Genomic DNA, 21,400 nt, shown 5'->3' with positions numbered 1-21,400 from the left:
GGTTTGTAGGTTACGGGCAATCTAGCCTTGCACGGCTAATCGGCCTAATTCTTGTATATGTGTTTCGATCGTGCTGCTCCTGACGGCCATTGCCGACTAGAAGCTAAGCCAAATAGGCTGAGCGTAGAAAATAATGTTTTCTTTTCTGGAATAGTGGTCATGCGGCAACACTGTCGCATGAAAGGCGGCAATTTTTGCCGAGCGGGTGTTTTCAAATTAGAACGATCGGGTTTGTTTTGTCATATAAATTAGAGAGGGTAATGTTGGTTGTATTGTAATAGTAATTTTTCTTTTTGTTGAGATGTGATAATTCCGAGACAGATTACTATTTGTGTTATTTAGGGGTCTCCTGTGTCCGCATTGAAATAGATATCCAGGATGTGGTGTCTTTTCAATCTTCGGGTTGTTTGACTATTGTCTAATAAGGCGAGAGCAAGTGGATTGGGATGATTCATTAGTCTGAGGATATGGCGATGGGTAATGGACGAGACATAATCTGCTACGAATGGAATTTTTGCATTTCTATGGATTACATCCACATATTGATATTTATGGCATCCTGTTATATGGCGTAGGAACTTGTTCTGTGCAGTTTGAATTGGTCGAAGGTTGCTGGGAGCGGCTGTGCACCAAATTTGGGATCCATAGGTCCATGCTGGGCGGATGATGGTTTTGTAAATCAGTAGTTTTGATTGTAGTGATAGTTTAGATGACTGTCCTAATAGCCATCTAAATTTACGGAAGAGGAAGTCTAGGTGCTTTCTTTTCGTTTGTAGGTGGTGTTTCCATGTGAGCTTTGGATCAAAGTGAACTCCTAGATATCTGGCATTCTCTTTTTGGGGGATGAGGCGCCCATTGAGGAGAACTGGTGGGAAGTTTTCCGTCCGTAGGGTAAATCTCATAAAAGTAGATTTGGTTGGGTTGAATCGTATTCTCCATAGGTCACTCCAGACTTGTAATTCTAACTCAGACTTGTAATTCTAATTTCAGAAATGGAAGGATTATGGCAAACTTCCATGGATCAGGGACGTTTTTTTAAACTGGCATTTTCAATCCGCCACAACTACGAGTTGGTGTGGCTTTTTTTGGGCGCTTTTTGCCAGAATTTTTGTGAGACACTTATTCATGGGTGGTGCACTGGTGGTTCAAATTTGAATTTTACGTACCACCTCCTCATTCCCGTTAACGGTCATATTCCGTTGTACCCTCCGGGTTTTCTTTTCTCTGCCTCTATCTTTCCTTCCTCCCCTCTTCCTCTTTTAACCCCTCTTCTAATCCACATTTTATCCAGGTTAGCCAACGAACTAAAAAACGACTGATCGCCTCAAAAGGGATCCACCATCAAGAAACAATGGACATATTTGTGGTGTTCCTTCTGAAGTGTAAAGCGGCCTGGGACAGTCTGACCAGTTGCATCGGTTCCAAAGTCTCGTCAACCGTGGAGCCAACTCACCCGGTACCAATCCGCGAGCGGACCCAGTCCCACCAATCGAACCAGCCGAGTCAACATGGCAGCCAAGAGGAAGACTAAGAAACGCGTCCGAATTAATCCAAACCGACCCAAATCGGCCCGACCGCGCCCACCCTCGAAAAAGAGGGCCACAGCCCGAAAACCACGTCGAGGGCGCCGGCCTGTGTCCTCGAGACGCCCGACGGCCAAACGGCGCCCCTCTATCCTGGTTAACTCGCCGCGGAAAGCGAGGAAGTCGCGATCCCGCTCGCTGAGCAAGCGGTCCGCCTCGGTCTCCGCTAGAGCGCGCTCGGCGTCTTCTCGGCGCTCGAAATCTCGCTCCCCGTCCAAGTTCAAGCTTCCCAAGATCAGACTGCCGTTCCAAAGGGCGTCCAAAGCCAGTCCGCGGCGACTCAGTCTAGCATCCCTTGGGTCTCGCTCTGGACGAAGGGATTCCTGCTCGGCTTGCCGAAAGGCCTCTCTCGACGAGGCCCGAGCTGCCAGCGCCGCCAGGCCCAAATCCTCGTCGCCCATCAAGCTACCCAAAATCAACTTCAACTCGTTCTTCAGTTCCAGGAGGCTCAGGAGGAAGAAGAAATAATGAAACAACGAAACAATGGTGAGTGTCCTCCGAAACCTAGTGAGCTGTTGTGCCTTGCTAAGGAAAAACGTCGTATGAACCCTTAGGCGTTGCCAGATTTCCTTTGACAAAACCCTAATTCGTCGGTAAAATTATGTGTATTTTCCTCACAATTTTTCAGATAATTTTGTTCGCAATTTTTCCTTAAGGTCTTGAAAATTGTAAGGAACTATATTCATGACTTTCCTTAAAAATGAACGTTTCATCGGAGGAAAATTAGCAACTCTCGAATGTTCATACGGCGTTTTTCCTTAGCATGGCAGTATTCTGTTGTATACTAAAGAAAAACGTCGTATAAACAGTCAAAAGTTTTCAAATCTTTCACGCTAAACTATGTCGTAATTCAATTATTTTTAAATATTTGTCTTTGAAATGGCTACATGGGTACACTTGGTTGGAATCCAGTAGGTCGGGGTCGGCTTCCTATGGTGTGGTGGTTTTAGCGCTGGCTTCAAGATCAGGCGGACCCGGGATCAATTCTCGGCTAGGCCATCTGATTTTGATGGTCTTACCGGTTGTCTACGGCCGGTTATGCAGAATGGAGTATGGACTGAAGAGTTATGGGCTCCGACTGAAAAAAGCGTACCATAGGATCACCGATTGGTCGACACTTGAATTAGTAAAAGCAATAAATTTAAAAAATCCCCGAAGAATGAAAAGAACAATAATGATCATAAGTTTTCAGAAATGTTGTATTTTATAAGAAGAAAGACAAAGTTCGAATTCAAGGAGCGTTTTCCATAAGCAGGGCCTCGCTTTTTCTTTCGAATCACGTACATCGATACACGTTTTTACTATTCGATCGATTCATGTCGATCGAATCCATAACCTAAGCTTCGAAAGGATTCATTGATCAAAATGAACTTCATTTTGCCATAAGGAACCACGATTTCTAGCTTCGTTTATGAACAACATATGCACCATTAGTCTCTTCACGCACACAGGTGTTTCTGTAGATGAACCAGAAATCGTAGTTCCAAATAGCACGATGTAGTCCAAATGATCATGCCATTACATTGTTGAGCAACGAGGGAATCCACACGTAAAAGTCGTTTCACTTGCATGCTTCTAGAAAAGTTAACTAGTCGGGTTTCTTATGTAATGTTTTATACCATTTGAAATGATAATAATTCCAAGAAGCTGTACAAAAACTTCAAAATCATTAGTTGAAAACCGCTGACGCCGCACGTTTGAATAATCACGTCAAACAGTACGGCCGGCGTGGGTGGGGCTCGCGCACGGTGCCAAACGCATAGTAGCGCCTTACAAGACCGCAGGATACTTCATGCATTGCACGTATAGCACGGTGCGCCCAACGCCTAGTAGCGCCTTACAAGTCTGCAGGATACTTCATGCATTGCACTTACAACACGGTGCGCGCTTAAGTTGGCTCAAGTGACTGAAAAGTCGTATTTTCTTTGAGTCGAACCTACTCCGGTGTACACAATCTCCGAACAGTGCTCACCGCGAGCTTGCAATCCGTGGATATCACAGGATTGTAGAGATTTTGCAATCCTTGGATATCACAGGATTGTAGAGATTTTGCGATCCTGTATGTTTCCGATGAAAATATAATTTACGAGTGAAAACTTTTCAAGATGAAATGCAGTTACGTTCTATCGCCCAGAAAACGTCAATAGTAGATAACTCCAGGGAGAGAAAGTGGACATTTTTTTTATCGCAAATGTGGCAAAATTTACGGAGAGATATAGTCCTGGTATCACATTCACATCTAAATGAACTCTGGCAATATAACGTAACTTCGGTAATTTTTGCAAAAATCATTTGAGCTGAAATTTTTAAGAGGGGTAACTCAAATATAGGGCTCGAAGTGATTTTTTTCTAAATTTGAAAAACTGCAGTAGATTTTAGAAATTTTATCACAACATAGGTAAAATTACGAAAATTCATACTCCGCGGTCTTTCCAGAGCGCCGTTGACGGCAACGCAATCTTTTATCACAGATCTTAACTCGAACCCCTGTCGAATCCCCTCACATTGAAAGAGCCTTAATATGAACCATATAGAAAAAAAAGGAAGTGTTTGCATCTTGAGGATTGTGTACCCTGTGGCGTAGGTCGGTACAACCAGATCAGCAAAATCCGGAATTTGAAGTGTGAGGGACGGACCATAACGTCCGATTTTTTTGCTTAAATCAACTCATTACATAATTTCAAACACTCTATGTAGAATGCATTTTTTCCATATACTACACCATTTCCGAGAAAATCGATGATAAAAGTCGCTGTGCCGACCTACGTCATCAAAAAAATTCCAAAATGCCCGAAATGCAAACACCTCCTTTTTGTCTTTATGAGTATGAACTAGTTAGTTTAATGATCTTTTATCACTGCCGAGTGTGATCTGCTGATGTAAAAAGGCCCAAACTGGTATAGATGGCGTAGTTCCAACTTAATATTCCAATGCAAACTGTCTTGTAAGCTGAACACTCCCCCCCCCCCCCCCCCCCCCTCAGTTTCGTGCTGGTATGCATTAGTGTTCAAAAAATTTAGTTTTGACTCTAATTATAATTTTCGGGACTTCTTGGCTTTGTTTTCCTCACGAAATGGTGTGGACCCAACACCATTTCTCCACCTTGTTACGTACGCAGTTCAGGCCACTTCTTAGTATTTTTTTTTTTTTTTTTTTTTTTTTTTTTTTTTCATTAGTTAAATAATAGATGACAAATACGCAATAAGTAAATGCTACTCTAAAAACATTAGAGTAATAATCATTCCAAGCTTGATCAAATTAAAATGTAAGTAAGCACGTGGAAAGAAGCAATATTTGGTAAGTAAATGACTAGGAGAACTTAATTATGTTTTTCACTATAATTTTCTACTTCATTGTCTTGTGCTGAAAAAGCATAGAGTATGAAAAAGTGCCTAGAGATGAATGTTGATTTACATTATGTATATGGTGCAAAAGCTGATGCGAAGATTCTACCTATATTTCAGTTTTCTCCCCGAGAGTTCATTGACCGCGCGCGGTTGAGAAATCGAATCAGAACAGCGATTGATCGATCGATCGCTGGATTATACGATTGTAAAAGTGTAAATAAACATTGGCATAACCTCAAACAGCCGATGTTTACTTTTTGCAGGCAAAGACCCCCTACGATGTGCAGGCAAGATGGCTGCGTCGCGCGACGGGAACTCAGGGCAGTTCGAGTACTCTCTAACCAATACCTACTCTAACCCATCCTATCGTCTGCCGTCTCCCCACCTTATCCATCCACATAATCATGTTTCCAATAATGTAAAATGAATCAGTGAGTTCGGAAACACTCCAACACGGGGTTTTTTCGATTTTCACTTTTTTACAGTTTAGTAACACTTATGGATAAGTAGAAGCATCTGCACGCAAAAGGATATTTCGAAATTGCAATCGGAAGTGCTCGAAACGGCGACGGGAAAAGGGAAGAATCGAAGAATTTCATTCATGGAAATACCAATTTTTGGCCGATCAAGGGAAACGGGCGACTATCCGATGCGGTTTTATTTTTTCGGTTCAGTATACCTTGTGCCAACAAGTTATATAAATATTCAAGCGTTATTCAGGTCAAAATATATAAATTTTTCAGGGCAGACTATGAAAAATCAGTATCTGAAACTTGGTGCGTTAAAGTTTCTAGAGTACTTCTTGCGTCCTTTGGCACCAAAAAAGTTTTTATTAAACTAACTTCTTCGCCTGCTGCGAAGTTTTAGGTGTTTCCTGAAAATTTTTTTTTCCGAGTTGGTGTATTTTCGAACTCACTGATTCAAATGTCATCTTAGGTACCTAATGCTATATTTATGCTCCCATATTTCACCCCTTGATGCCTGATTGGTAAAATTCACCACTTTTTGGATCGTTATGTACTTTTGTAGGTATAAGTTATCAAAAGCAGAAATGTGCAAAGATATTTTTTTAGCAAATTTTTCAAGAAATATGCTAAGTGCCTCGTTACCTTTAACAGGATGTTTCCCAGAAGTTGTACCATTGTGCCACAAAAAAAATTTATAAATTTGTGCGAATGCTGAGTTAAATTTTTAGCTTGATGGTTCATCTTCACATGGAAATATTTTTGGTAGAATTACAAATTCCACAATGAAAGTCTAGCAACACAGCTAACTTAGCAAAAGCCCTCATATTTCTTGAAGTTAGGAGAGGGTAATATTTCTCCCCCCTCCTCCTAACTAGTTCCCCCAATGCTCCTGAAAACATCTCTGCTGAGCGCAAAAATCCTCAAACTCATCCCTCATCATCTGGCATCCCCATGGCTCAGATATAAATGAAGCCCCTCCCCCCCTTATTTTCCATCAAAATTCAAAATGTAAGTAGGTACGTTTAGAATTTGATTTCAATGCCTCAGAACGCTGCGGGGCCCCCACACAAGCTTGTGATTTCTCCAGATATGCTAAAGATTTTCCCTCCTTAGGTAAGTAATCCTTAAATTATATCAGAAAAATGTCTCGCCAAAGAATTTTGAGAATTGCCCTGGTTAGTACTTGGTTTGAACTCTTTTAGAAATTTAATCCCGATCAAAAAGGTCAATTCCCTGAGCTGAGCAGTTTAATTTTTCTCCGAGAGTGAAATTTGTGCTTGGCGCCATTATGTGATGTGCAAAGAGTAGAGGAGAGGAGAGCAACAGAGTCATCAGAGTGTAATCATGGAGTCCGAGCGAGCTGCACGCACGCTCCACCAGCTACTCCCGCTCTGTGATCGCCTGCACATCGTAGGGGGTCTTTGCCTGCAAAAACGCTCAATCCAAACAGCCGCATGTATTGATGCATGAATGCACGTATATTCTTCGAATTTATTATGAACGATTATTCTTTCCGAACGTATCACCGTATCTTTCGCTTAATTTCATCGCAGTCCCATCAGAATTCTTCCATCAGCGACACCTAGTATATTCTCGAAAAGATATAATCTGCAGTCTGTAAGTAACACCACATTTTCGTATATTTGGGTCAGTTGACGGAATGACTTGCCACCTCTTTATGATCTTATGTATTCTTAATATTTTTTTGGTCGGTATCTCAAAACATGCTGTTTAAAAATCTTTTAGTCAACCTTGGTCCAGTTCTCTCCAAAAGAAGTACCGAGGAACAAAATTCAATCAGTTCTTGTTCAATTCACCCAATGCTGATAATTCTCAAGTTTTACAGATCTACTTGACATTTCACAATCTTGCACTAGATTTGTCACACCCCAATCCGCGCTGCGGGTTGATTGTTGAAATTTGTAGACGAAGCGACAGGCAAGGAAGACAAAAAGGATATAGAGTGATCCTATGGGTAGAAGCGGGTGGTTGCAATCGACAAAGGAGGTAAGTAATAGACTCACTAACGGAACCCCCAGAGGGACCTTACAGTTAGTCCAAAATGCTCTCCCTCAGTCGACAACAACCACCTATTTCAACCAATATGATCGCGCCACACTCCTTGTGTCTTCTTTGTCTATCGTTTTGTCTATCAATTCCAACAATCAGCCCACTGACTCCCTTTCGATCCTACTAAGCCTAGGAGATATGCAGATATGCTCCCCCCCCCCCCCCTCTGAAACCCTCCACTGCCGAAAATTGCTAGAGTCTGAGAAATCTAGAGAGGGACTGATGGTTGTCCTTGGTGAGGCTAATCTCAGCCGTTAACGATACCCCTCCTTTATCAATATTGTAAAGGATAATGCTAAGGAAAATTTTTGTCTCTCCAGAAGTAATCAATGTTTCCAAAATTACATTTGCGGGTCAAATTGAATATTTCAAATGCCAATTTCACGAATCTGCTCGCAAAACAAAAGGCTGTAGAGTATCTCTTACAATAACAGTTAAGTACTTCCAGTTTTTAATGACCCTCTTCAGCTTACAACTCATTATTCTTATTATTCTTTCAGATTGGGGTAAAATGTCGAAATTAGCGTATCGCTTAAAGTCTATTTATCTTGCGTATATGGCAAAACCAAAGCTACCAATACCACCCTATAAACATATTGTTCAACTAGGAGATCCCATACTACGCTATAAAGCTGAACCTGTACCTCTCTCAGAAATAGGAACTCCAGAATTCTGTCAAGTAAGTTTTTTTTGCTACTTAGTACCTATGTTATTTTATCATTTTAGAATACTTCATACACCTGTACTATCATTCTGATTTGTAAGTAGAGAGAAAGATGTAGAAAGTTCCTGAACGTTGAAGACTTCTCAAGATTTTGAGATTCTATTATTCTAAAAAAGTTTCTCACTGTCTCAAGTATTGTGGAAGGAAAAAATGTTCAAATGATCTTTACCACCCATGAGCAAGTCTTGTTCTGTAATGTATGTGTCATGGGCCACCTTCAAACATCTAGTGTTTTGATTGCCTTTTGGTTTTATTCTCCCAAACATTTTGTCTTATCAATGGCCCAAGTGCAAAACCATGTATCTTCATTCCAGTGATTGAAAATTTCCCCCACCTCTTTTTAATTTTTGAAGAGAAACAAGCCAACTTTTTAGCTTGAAATTGATACTGAATATTCTGCTCGAACAGAATAAAAATCAAGGAAGTCTTCAAGAAATTACATTGACTAGTTTCTCAAAGAAAAAATAAATTATGGAGGGAAGGCTGCAATGGCGCCAACAGAGATCCAAAACATCAAAATCCAAAAATATGATTTTAATCCAGATGATGTATCCGATCACTTTCTTACCAACAGGTAATAGAAAAAATGTTTAATAGTGCAGTGATCAGTAAAGTTATGACATTCGTAAACACCTACGCAGAAAAAATAAAATTTAATGAAAGAACTAAATACCCTGAGGTAAAGAAGGACAGAGAATCTGCTCCATTCTATGTTGAAAGTACCAAAACTATGTTCTCAATATTGAAGTATTTCAAATTTTACGTTTCTTTTTAATTTTATTTCTTTAAGGAGTATTACCTGACACATTTGCAGGAAGTTTAAAGGTAATGCTCTTGAGAGAGAAAAGGATAATGATGAATAATTTAGTCTAATTTGATCAGTTATCACTCTTAAAAAAATAGAATGCGGCAGGAAAGCTGCAATGTTGCATACTGAGGTATCTACATTATTTGATAGTTTTACCATCAAAGTAATGTTTAAAGTGTAAAGGGAAATGATAAGTAAAGATAAGGTATTAATAGGGACTTTTCTAAACCTAAAGAGGACCTTTAAAACCTCCATACAGAAATTTACCTATTAGTTGAAAAAAGGAAGGAAAGAAAAAAGTTCGAATGAAAGGGTTGGTGTTTCGGTGATTTGAAAAGCAGCTCACACAAATCAGGCTGTAAAGTGGAGGACATAGTCTCCAAAAAAATATTCATGATCGCAAGACAGTGGATAATGACAGGTTTTCACTCTGAAAAACATTACTGAAGATTGTTTCATTCAATATATTTACCGTGTCTTAAGGCTTATCAGATATTACTGAAAAATCTTGTTTTAATAATTTGACCGCACCACCTATGATATCATTAATCTATGTTCACAGATAATAAGTCTCATGGCAAAAGCATTGGAAATATTTAATATAGCAGGTCTGTCAGCCCCACAAATAGGAGTTGGTAAACGGATCATGGCATTTCAGTACCCAAGAAGCAAAGACTCTACTTATGATGAAAAAAGTTATAAGGCAATGGAAATGGAGGAAGTGCCATTACAGGTATGGATCTTCCATGACTTCATACTTTTTTATTGTTCACACTTTTTTTCTTGCATTTTAGTGTTCAGACTTTGTCGAAGGTCCATCAAAGGGTGGTTTGAAGACTATGTTAGGACATTCAGACAGTGTCCCTGTCCCACCTTCATTGGGAACTTCTAACAGCCATTTGAACTTCATTTTGCAATTAGGAACTACAATTTCTGGCTCATCTGTAAAAACTTTTTTGTACGTAGGGAAACTAATGGTACATATTTTGTTTCTTAAGTGCGTTGGAAATGGTAGTTCCTAATTGCAAAAGTGTAGTCCATCTGATGAGCAAGCCTAATTTTTATGAGTCATCTAAAACAGGAGTTTTCAAGGATTTTACTAATGCAGCAAGAACCTTTTGAGCCTTTTCAATATCCAACATTTTTTACGAACTAGTTTTTTTTGCCCAATACTGGTTTTTAGGAACTTCTGATGCATGATGCCAAGATGAGTGAAACAGAGGTATGCTTTTCTCGTGTTCAAGCACCTAAAATCGACAAAACGCTCTGCTGCACTAGCAAATTTCTTGAAAGAAGTTCAGCTCCAATGAAAAAAACAGTATCTGAGACCAGGGTGAGCTTCTTCGTCAAGCCTTATTTAAATCATAATTTTCACACAGAATTTCCCTCTGAAACGTTCAATATTTTGGTGATTTTGTGTTATTTACTGCCCCAGAAAACTTTTGTCACTTGCCTTGTTTGGTTTCCAGTTTTGGATCAATCCTGAACTGAAAATTCTAGACTGGGACAAAGTCTCACATCCAGAAGGCTGTGCAAGTTTGAAAGGTCTCTGTGCAGACGTTCCACGATACAAAAAAGTCGCTTTAAAAGGTAAGGAAGTATATATTTTACCATGTTTTTGCCTTTTCTACCTCCATTCATTCTTGTCCAGAAATTACGAATTATGAAAATATGTGATACTGGTTAGTCTGAAGATTCAAAAGTAGAATACCTGTTATCGGGACGTAAACTGACGGCATGTGTTCCAAAAAGCAGCGTGTCCTTTGTTTGAAATGATTTTCTCTGCACTCTAAATCTTCAAGATAGGTTACCATTCAAAGTGTTAAAAGACATAATGAAATGAAAAAAGTAGAAAGTTTGATGAATTGCAAAACCTATCCTGTATCCATTCCAAGTTGTCTTCATTGCTCTGTGTTCGGTCAAGAATTACCTCGTCACAACATGAATGTCCTGTTGATATCTTTATAAGTGCACTTGAAATCCTCCAATTTCTCTTTTATCATTATGGAATTTATAAATGCAATAATTAATGCAAAAATACATTCTCTCAGTAGCCATAGGTAGTTTAGTATATTTGGATGTGGGTCTCTTCTTTCTTGGACTTCGCATTTTCTCAACTTCATTTTGACCTCATTGAAACTAGCCCAATTTTTTCCCTTTTTTTTCTTTTCTTTTTTTTTACACCCACATTCTATAACAATGCTTTTAAATGTGCTATTTATATAATGTTTGCATCTAGTGTAGCAACGACTCATTTAAAAGCTTTTCTTCTTTTTGAGCATTTGGACCCAAATTACTCTTGAACTCAACTTAGTTTTGTATCGGTAGGGCGGCCTTGAATGCCAGACTTAGGATTTTTTGAGCAATTGGCATGGTCACTTTTTACAATTAGATTCTTCTTTGATTCCCCATGTTTTACTCTTTTTTTTTTCTTCTCTCCGTTGCCCTTTTTTTCTCACCCCTCTTGTAAGTGTGGAAAAGATATTGGATCAAACTCTTCTTTTTCAATTGTCTGTTCAGGTTACGATGAACGGGGTCAGGAGAAAACCTTAGAGGCTAGTGGGTGGACTGCTCGTATCATCCAGCATGAAATGGATCATCTCGATGGCGATTTTTTCGTAGATAAAATGGTTCCTAAAACTCTTAAGAATTCTGGATGGCAGCTTATCAATCTTAAACAAGGGCGTATTAAACTAGATTTTGGGCCATTTAATATGGACACTTAGGCACTGTTTTATTCGAGTTTTTAAAATTTGAGTTTTAATGAATTTTTGTACCTAAATAAATAAATAAAGAAATGAAACAAATATCAAAGTAATAATTGTGCCCAAATAGCACCGAAGCAAATTCTGATCTGATGGTGGTGTTGGAACAGATCACCATCTCCCCAAAACTTTCCCCTCAGTGAATTGATTCCTGCTTTAATGATACAGTGAGATGCTAGTCATTGGTGAAGTTGAAAGAGTACCAAAGCATGTTCTTCGAAGGTTTAAGAACTGTGAGCAATACTGGGTCCTTATGGTTGTATGCAGAATTTTCAAAGGATTTTATGTCTGCATCCTCGCAAACAACAATAAAAACACACTAAAATACAAATAACAAATGGGTATACTAGGCTAAGGAGAACAAACCAGGACGTTTCGGGCCAATTACTTACATGCCCATTCTCAACTGGAACAGAAGCTAAGGGAACAGGAGTTTGCACTGATTCCTACCTCGGTCAGTTACATGCTCTTTTCTCGTTTTAATTTTTACATTTTTTAGCTTCTGTTCCAGTCGAAAATGGGCATGTAATTGCCCGAAACGTCCTGGTTTGTTCTCCTTAGCCTCGTATACTCATTTGTTATTTGTATTTTAATGTGTTTTTATTGTTGTCTGCATTCGGGCTATTGTGTCTCATCTCTCTCTTATCATCCTTGCACAGCTTCTATCTTTTTTAAGTGGAATGTGTCGACATTTGCAAGACCTCACAGACAAAATTCTTACTTATTGCCTCTTCTGACCCCTCAATTAATATGCAGTTTATTGTTTCAAAATTAATTGAAAAAATCCTAAGTGGAGGATTTTTTGCAGTAACCGTATCATTTCAATGTGAACGTTTGTTTCTTTTTTAAAACTGTCGCTTTTGCTTCGGTAGATGTCTCTTTGACTGCATCAGTAATTAAAGTACCAATATTCGGTCTGCAAAAAAACGCCAACTGTGCACTTATGTGTGTAAGGCACACACCTTAAGCGTAATGTGTGTGACCAGCCTAACCCAAGATTAAATGCTTATAAATACTGCTAAAATGTAAGTTGACATTCGTCTCTGTCAGACAATACAAGATTTACAATAGGTTTCTTTGAGGAATGAAGGTGAATTTTTGAAATTTTCTCATTGTTTCTTTTACAACTAAGACTAAAGAGTTACTCTATCTTATGTTGGATTTTCAATTTTGTTGATTTTTTCTTTTTCTTTTTTTTTTTATCTATGCGTTTGAAGTGAATGCTTCAATTTGTTGCATCTACATTTTGAGAAACTAAAAAAAATCTCTCTTGTCCATTATGATGCATGGCATCAACTATCATCATCATCTATAATAATCGTAGCAGACATCATAGGTTACTTCAATATATACTTCATATACACAATACCTCAAAACTTCAGCATTATCATCAATGCTCTGTCCATCAGTATATCTGTAATGCCTTTCAAGGCAAGGTCTTGACTCAAGTCCTTTCAAGGTTTTCCTTATAAGGATTTATTCTTTAAGCCTTTGAAATAAAACTGTTCGATTTTTATGATGGAATTTTTCTAGAGTTTTTGCTTAAGTCCAACAAACAGAAGTCGACGCAATACCTATTTTCCTCAATCTTGCTCATTCTACCCGTGAAAGTCAAGCGGCACAGACATTGTTTGCAATTTTCCTTATTCTTGGAGTAAAAGGATGTATAAAGGTTGTCTACAAATGTCTTTTCCGCAGTGTGAAATTAGTTTCGAAATAGCAAGTCCAAAAAAGTTAGCCTTGCATAAATGCTAACATATAGCAATATTTTAGAATATTGATGCCACTTTTAAAGAAACCTCTCTTTTTCTTTGCGTATTTTTTTAAGCGCTCAGCCGATAGGCAGCGCTTTTTGATTTCGACTTGCCTCTGAGTACTAGTATACTAGTGCTAATGCGTTTAAATGGCGCACCAGCTCATCGATGTGTAGGCTTTTTGGGGGGGTCCATTTTTAAAATAAATAAAGCTGTGAAAACTGTATTTTATGCTTTTTAACGTAATGCGCAGGTAGTTTCGATCGTTTATCTATAAGAAAATTTCTTAGCGGTAGAGTAATTCTTATCGAAATTGATCGTTGAACTCAAATGAAGCCTAAAAAAACGCGCCTGATGAGCTCAACGGTGAGCTCATTTTCGGGAAACAAAAATACGCGTTTACGGTTTCCTTGGTAACCTTTGTTTGCTATCAGCTGATGTTTTATTTCCATTTGCCAGCCAAGTCGACGGAGTTTATACGTCCTTTCTTCACTAAATACATTTACTAACACCTGAGCGCTTTTCTAATACGACAGTATTAGAACTTTCCCGCTTGTTTTCAACTTGAACCTTGCCTCTCTTTATCTTACCGAATTTTTTTTTCAACTTAAAACCCTAATGATAAGTCCCCATGACGCATCTATTACCCTCTTTTCTCTCTGTTAAAACCAACATCCATCAACTCTTATTAAATTTTTAAAGCACTCTAAATTCTCATGTTTCCCTTATGGGTGCCTCAATGTTAGAGAACAAGGTCTTTATCCTTCAAAATATTCAAATGATTGTAACTTGTATTTTCAATGTCTGATCGTGAGTTCTGAGAAATCTTTCCCATTTTTTTCTGATACTCTGTACCTATCTCAAGATAGGCTATATCTTGAGATTCCTTGATATAGAGTACCCTCCATCGACGTCAGTGCAAGCTTTGTTGCGTCTTATGAAATTGAAGGCGCTAAAGTATGTCCATTTGCTAATGAAACGTTAACGTGCGGGCAAAAAGTCAATGGCCTGACGAAGAATGGAGATCTTTCCTCTCACATGACTGCAGAAGATCAACTCTGCTGCCGTGCTAAGTATAAATGCCGCATAAGCATTCGAATTTTGTCAAATTTCCTCTCAGAAAATATTAATTTTTGAAGAAAGTTATGAATATTTTCCCTTTAAATTGTCAGGCTTTCTAGATCAAATTACGAACGAAATCCTCTGAAAAATTATAGGATAAATATTCACAATTTTGTCCAAAATTCAAGATTTTTCGAAGGAAAATTTGGCAACGCTTGATGGCTTAAGCGACGCTCTTCCTTAGCATCGCAGAATAGTGGGGAGTGGAGCACCTTTTTTAATCTTCCATGAAGTTCAAGGAGGATAATAAAAACTTCCTCCAGAGAAGAATGAAAAATAATATGCAAGTACCTAAGAAGAATCAGAGGCCACTAGGCTAGTTTGAATGAAAGTACCACGTTTTACGTTTTTCGTCCCAGAAATTTCAGATAGAAAGAAACGAATGCAATTGGAAGTTCGCTACTCCACGTCCACGTAACGTATGTATTTAACAGTGACGAAATGGAACGCTAGTCGTAAAAATGGCACCATATTGACAGTGAAAGTCCCAAACCACTTATCTCTGTCTGCGAAGTTGCAGTCTTCCTGTTAAACTTTATTTTTTAAATAAAAAAGTCACTCTTTGTCAATTTTTCAAAACTTCCCCGATTTTTCCTCTCCATGCGAGAAAAAAACTATGAAAACGTCAAGGATTGATGTTGATTTGCTCTCTTTAAAATTAAAAAAAATTGGAGCGGAAACTGTATAACACCGTAAACGAGATAGGTATGTGGTTTGGTAGATTCACCGTCGATTTGAAGGAGTTGATTTTTTAACCTTCCGTCGTTAAAATCGTTTCCTACGTAAAATTTTGGACAGAAACGTGCAAAAAATTGCCTTAGTTCGTACCTTGCCCAGTGCCCCATTCATTGAACTGAATTCAACAGGAAGAAGCAGAGTCATATTTTTGGACCCTACATAATCAGGAATTTAGAAACCCCTATAGGTACCATTATTTTTTTCCGCTTATAGGATCCGATCCTAAGGAAAAATAAATCGATTTGCAGGCGTATAGAGGGGAACCAAATTCTAGAAAGACACAATGTTACGTGAGTTGCAACTCGGAATGGATAATCACGCTATGACACCACGTAATAACAGAAGTTAAAACAATGTGGCCAGAAAAGAAAATCGCTCATTGTACCCAAGCCCTGGCATGCTTCATGATGCGATGTTTAAAACGTATTGGCCGCGCGTGTGAAACATCATGGCACGAGTCGAACCTGGACTTTCCGCAGATCTCGAAAAATGCATATTTGCATCCCAATAACCGTTAGACAGTTCCTCGTGCCATAAACACTCTCAACCTGCTAGTGCAGAAAAGGAAAAACCACTTCTGAAGCAGAAGACTGAGAGAATATTTACGATAGGCAAGGTAACTCTGAAAAGAACATTGTCGATTTTGCGACACAGAAGCAATAAATTTCCAATGCGCAGAGGGCTGTCAAGATGATTGTATCGGACACCTTTCACCCCTAAAAGCTGTACCTAATTTATGAAAATGCCAAAACTTCCGAATTGCGCCCAAGCTTATCGCTGTCTATTCGGTATTTTTCCTGCGTCCCATTCTTCCCTTGCGGCTGCAATCAGGGTTGCAGAAAGTTCATATAGCCTTCCTCAATTTGAAATTTGCCTTCCCCAAAATTTGACGTTTTCCCCATAATTACGCCTCTTTATAAAACGCATTACAAAGCATCCGGCACAGAAAACTTAGTTCAGAGCTTAGCCTAGACATTTTTGATAAAATTTATAAAAAATCTTTAATAAAATTGCGTGGAAAAACCATAGAGTTGAAAAAAAATTATTACCAAGGATAGGGAAAACTTTTCAAAATCGACTAATCAAAAGCCAACAGTCGAATTGACGTATTATCTCTGCAGTATTGTATTACCTATCTCTGCAGTTGAGATGAGCCAATCAGCAAACGCCGTTCCCCCGCCTGGCGACGTCATCAGAGCCCGCGAAAATTCAATTTCAGGAGTTCCTTTGCCTTGAGGGTTCGAAGAAAATCTGAAAAAATCCGTAGAGGCGTAGTTCACTTCGTACTTTCCGAAAATGACTTGAAGAAAAGGGGTACCACCGACCCATTTGATTTCTTACTTATATATTTTGAGTTTTTAAAGGACTATAAATGAGGGCCTTGGAGGGCGAGGCGCATGAGTGCAGTTTTTGTTATTTCGAGAGATACATGTTCGAAATTTCGAAATCACATGAATCCTCATGGTGGAAAGAAAGTTCAAACTGACTTTTTGATGCTTAAAAATTCGAATTTGGGGGCGAATTTTTCACAGTCCATAGTTTTACTTGAAAGCAATAAAATCTAAATTTTTTCAAAAACTGCACTTATGCGCCTTGTCCGCCAAACTTCTCAAATCAGGTCTGGAGTGCATGCACTCCGGATTTCTAACTTGGTATTTATTTTCCTTCGACCGTTGATTATTTTTTCGGATCTGAAGGCTTTTATACATCCCTGCCCATTTTAAAAATGCCTCATGAAGAATTCAAATAGTCCAACAGAAAAATTGATGTGAAACGGTGAGTTTCCTTGCATTTAAGAAAATGTGCAACGCCGCTGTCCAGGTGTTTCCCCATCGGTTCCACCATGGACGAACTGCCTCCTCATGACGTCAGACGCCGTCATTAACGTTCGGCAACGTGGTACAGCTGATTTTCCTCGTCGTCCGCGTCGAATCCTTGACACGCACGGCGGTGGCGCGTGCCGCGTCTTGGTATATATCACCATAACGCCTCTATTATCTAATCCTTCAGCACTCGGGATTTCGTCACCGGCGATTGGGACCAATACAGATGGATCCCTTGCCAACTTGTTTACGGCCTTATCAGCTGGGAGCGATTAATATTGTTTACAAACAACTCTCAAAACGGGCCGAGAAAGTGGGGGCAGACGCGGCGCTGTACGTCAAAATGACGTCAGAACAAGCGCCAGCCAATTGGCTGCCGTGACAGTGAGCGCGAAGCGCCCATTTCGATGATGTCGCTCCGCTACACTGTGCTCTAATAAATAATAAAACTACAAGCGCCGGCAGCAATAACTCCCTGCAGGGCAACAAGTTGACCCTAATAACTCCTAGTACGTAATATCATTCCCAGGGCCTCTTACGATGGACCACTCGACAGGGCAAGAATCAAATCTTTATATGGAGCAAGTTCATTAGAAAGGAACCAACCCACATTTCCGAAAAAATTGAGTTAAGAATGTTTTTGACTACTTCTCGTTGTATATTTACTCCTGCCAAAAACTCAAAGTCGAAAATAAAATATTAGTTTATGAAAAGAGGGGTTAAATCTTACATTCTGCATTGAGTCTTATGGAGGAATAAAACTTCAAACCTCTTTTTCTCATCTTCAACTTGATGTAGGTTGGTTCCTTTCCGATAACTGCGGTCCATATTACCCTGGCAAGGACGGAGACAATATCTGTCTAATTTCTAATAAAACCAACGCTTTTTGAGATGGAGAAACAACGGGGATTAAAATGACCAACACAAGTTATAATTGAGGAGTTGGGTGCAGAAGGGAATTTTTTTAGTCGCAGTGTTACAGAATCTCTACCGCTAATCCATAACTGATAGAGGAAACTATTTTGGGTGTGCACGATATCGTGTGCAAGAGCCAGACGCGACACAATGTGACACAAGCTTTGACCACCTAAATCCTTGTCAGTGTATGTAAGGCTTTCGATTCAAGCGGTCAAAACTTGTGTCACGAGTTTGTATGGTATGCAAAGAGCATTTCGACGGTGAAATTACCAAACCACGTATCTCGTTTGCGGTGTTTAAAAATCTACGCTCACATTTTATTTTTTTGAAATAGACCAAATCAATATCATTCCTTGAAATTTTCACAGAATTTTCTTCGCACGAAGAGGAAAAATCACAGAAATTATCAAGACTTGACATTACGTAGTTTTTCATTTAAAAAATAAAGTATGACAGGAAGTCTGCGACGTCGCAAACCGAGATACGTGGTTTGGTAGTTTCACCATCGATTTGCAGAGAATGACCGAATGAGATTGCTGAAAAAGGTTTTTAAGTGTATTTCTCTTCGAAAAGGCGTCGTTTAGGGCGTACAGCTGAAAGGCGGATGGATGGCGTCTAAAAGGAAATACAGGGAACACCTCTAACTTGACACATTCCAGTGACAATTAAGTGTCGCAGAACGCCCTTGTGCGTTGTAATTGTTGTAATAGTGACGATTACACGGAGAAAGAAACTTCGTGCATGGAACCCGAAGTTGAGGTCGTATGAATCTCTGAAGTTTTCTGATCATGCATCCGAAAACTTGAGGTCGAGCTGCCAAAGTTCGTGTCAGACATCGAGGCACTTTGGTACCTATGTGCCGGAGTACTTCAGATGTGTGACCCGAACCCGACCCCGTCGGTATATATCGAAGTGCTTCAGATGTCTGACCCAAACTTCGGCAGCTGGACCTCAAGGTTTTAGATACGTGATCCGAAAACTTCAGAGACCCATATGACCTCAACTTCGGGTCCCACACACGAAGTTTTCTTCTCCGTGTACATACCTAACCATTGGGTGATTTTTAGAAATTTTTTGTTTAGAGCATTGAAAAATTACAAAAAATATTCAGTAAAAGTTTCAATAAAGTGCATGCATTTGTTTTGATCATAATGGATGAAACGTCAGCGGATATTCTGAGAAAACTACACGGAAAAAACGAGTTTAGGGCTGGTACCTGCGCCGAAGGTCCCAGCCCTAAGCGGGTAGGTAAAATTGCTTCACCTCCACCGCCATAGGAGCAGGCCCGGCGCGCGTAGAGCCCAAATCTACCTGCTCCAGGGTTCAGCCCTACCTGGTAAGAGCTAGACCCTGTCCAGGTAGGGCTGGGCCTTACCTGCGCAGGGCCTGCCCCTGTGGCGGTGGAGGTGAAGCAATTCTAGGGCCCAGCCCTAATCTCGTTTTTTCAGTGTATCGTAAATACAATATACTGTACCAAATTATCAGAAGAAATCGTGTCAAAGAAAAATGACCATTTTGTTTCATTTGCGTTTAGAGGGGCAAAAATAAACCGCGCTCTTTTCCATCAGTAACGTGGCCAACGGACCGAATCTAAGACGGGAAGGCGATGTTGACGGTTACAAACGCCTGGCTGGATGCAATCAATCGATCTCAGTAGTTGTCCATGTTGCGTGAGCAGTGATTGAAGGCGCGCGGGTCATTCTCCGCTGCAGTCTTCAGTCGTATCCGTCCCACGCTCCTTGTCGAAAGCAAGCGGCGCGGCGTACAGTGGGTCAAGTCAATCAGAGAGGTTGGACATGAAATTTTTTGACTGAAACTGCAAATTTTGCTATTTATTCCGTCACATTTTACATCTCAAGGGGTGATTTTTAAAGACAATCTCACAAGAAAACCAATGGAACCACTTTCAGGGCCTCAAGGTTTTGTTTAAACGGAGTTAAAAGCGTTCAAAATTTCTAAATTTTGTGCGGCCTCTCCCATTGACTTGACCCACTGTGCGGCGCGGCCATGTCGAGATATTTTATTCGATGAGCATGAAGCGGAAGTGAATCTTGTTACTACATTTCCCTCCGCTAAAAAATATGTATAATCAACGTCGTGTGAGTTCCTCTTAAAACCTCCTAGGATCACGTTTACATTTTTTCAGGAAAACAGCCTGCGCCTTTCTTTCGGCGAGTATACCATTTGAGCCACTTTGAGGTTGATGTAATTGTATCTAGTGTTCTGATTCCTGAAGTGTACGCCTTTCGCGGTCGCAAGACTTTTAGAATTAAAAGAACACGAGAACCAGTGGCGTGGCGTGAATTGCGATGTATCGATTGTTATGCCATTTAAACCTATGGAAAAGGATCGATAAACAGGGTGTTCGCAGCGAACACCTTAATAATCGATTCTTTACCATAGGTTTAAATGGCATAACAATCGATATATCGCAATTCACGCCACACCCTTGAAGAGAACCTCTAAAAGTTTTGGTGCTAAACTGAAGTTAATTAGGGTGACAAATGAATTCTCCTCTTTAGTTTTTTTCAATTACGGTGAAAGTTTTCTTTTTCAATAATTTATCAAATTTATCATTAAATTTTCTCCAGTTAGTTCACAATAACCATAACCAGTTTTTCTTTTTATCATTAAACTATATTTTATGAAGGACTGTTAGCGTGATGGCCAAATTCTAGGCAAGAAAATGTAAAGTTTGTGTGCAAACTTATATTTATTATAACAGTTCCGGAGCTTTTTGGTGTCTTAACTGTTACTTTAAGGTCGAAAAGTAGAAGACCACATAGCATTCGTAATAATTACAATAGAATAACAGTTGTATGACAGTAATAGTCGCTCTTATCACAATTGTCTTATGATAGCTGAAAACAACAATTCTAGAAAATTCTCAATTCTGACTAGAGAGATCAGCACAGTAATCTGTCTTACAAATCCATGGTTGCCAAGTCCATTTGAACACTCTAAAGCTCCTCCTATCCTTGTTTCTCGCTGTTTCAACCACTACAACCTCCGATACAGTAAGAATTTTGTAATAGCTCTTGTGTATTATTTTTAAAATGGTCTTATTTAATTGATATTTTTCCTCGGTATGAATCCCATATTTTGTGTTAAATCATATTTTTCATTTTTCGCTGTATTTGTACCCACAAGTTTCCGCGCTACCAGAATAGGAAATTTTTCCATTTATATAATTTATTTAAATCTTTTCAGACAATGGACAGCTTTGCTCAGTATTAGAATTCTAACGCCTGCATAATAGCACTTAGTTTTTTTCCGTATCA

The 21,400-nt window shown here is 39.3% G+C and overlaps 2 protein-coding genes across 4 annotated transcripts in view; one reads left to right on the top strand and one right to left on the bottom strand.

The window, feature by feature from the left end:
• LOC109037996 (uncharacterized) overlaps positions 1 to 21,400 on the bottom strand; it is a 75,335-nt gene that overhangs the window by 33,510 nt on the left and 20,425 nt on the right. The window lies entirely within an intron of this gene.
• LOC109037993 (peptide deformylase, mitochondrial) lies at positions 1,903 to 13,288 on the top strand. 2 transcript variants are annotated; one of them, XM_072299910.1, is made up of 5 exons: positions 1,903 to 2,069; positions 7,968 to 8,146; positions 9,562 to 9,732; positions 10,469 to 10,589; positions 11,520 to 13,288. In XM_072299910.1, exons 1-5 carry the CDS (start codon positions 2,051 to 2,053, stop codon positions 11,723 to 11,725), a joined length of 696 nt encoding a protein of 231 aa, XP_072156011.1. In that variant the 5' UTR covers positions 1,903 to 2,050; the 3' UTR covers positions 11,726 to 13,288. The 2 variants fall into 2 exon arrangements, with proteins under 2 accessions (XP_072156011.1, XP_018908444.2); XM_019052899.2 differs by lacking the exon at positions 1,903 to 2,069 and adding an exon at positions 6,847 to 7,014.

The sequence above is a fragment of the Bemisia tabaci genome, chromosome 4, assembly GCF_918797505.1.
Source record: "Bemisia tabaci chromosome 4, PGI_BMITA_v3".
In the NCBI taxonomy this organism is placed as follows: domain Eukaryota; kingdom Metazoa; phylum Arthropoda; class Insecta; order Hemiptera; family Aleyrodidae; genus Bemisia; species Bemisia tabaci.
The sequence above is the reverse complement of the archived record's forward strand: the minus strand, read 5'-3'. Positions and strand labels throughout refer to the sequence as shown.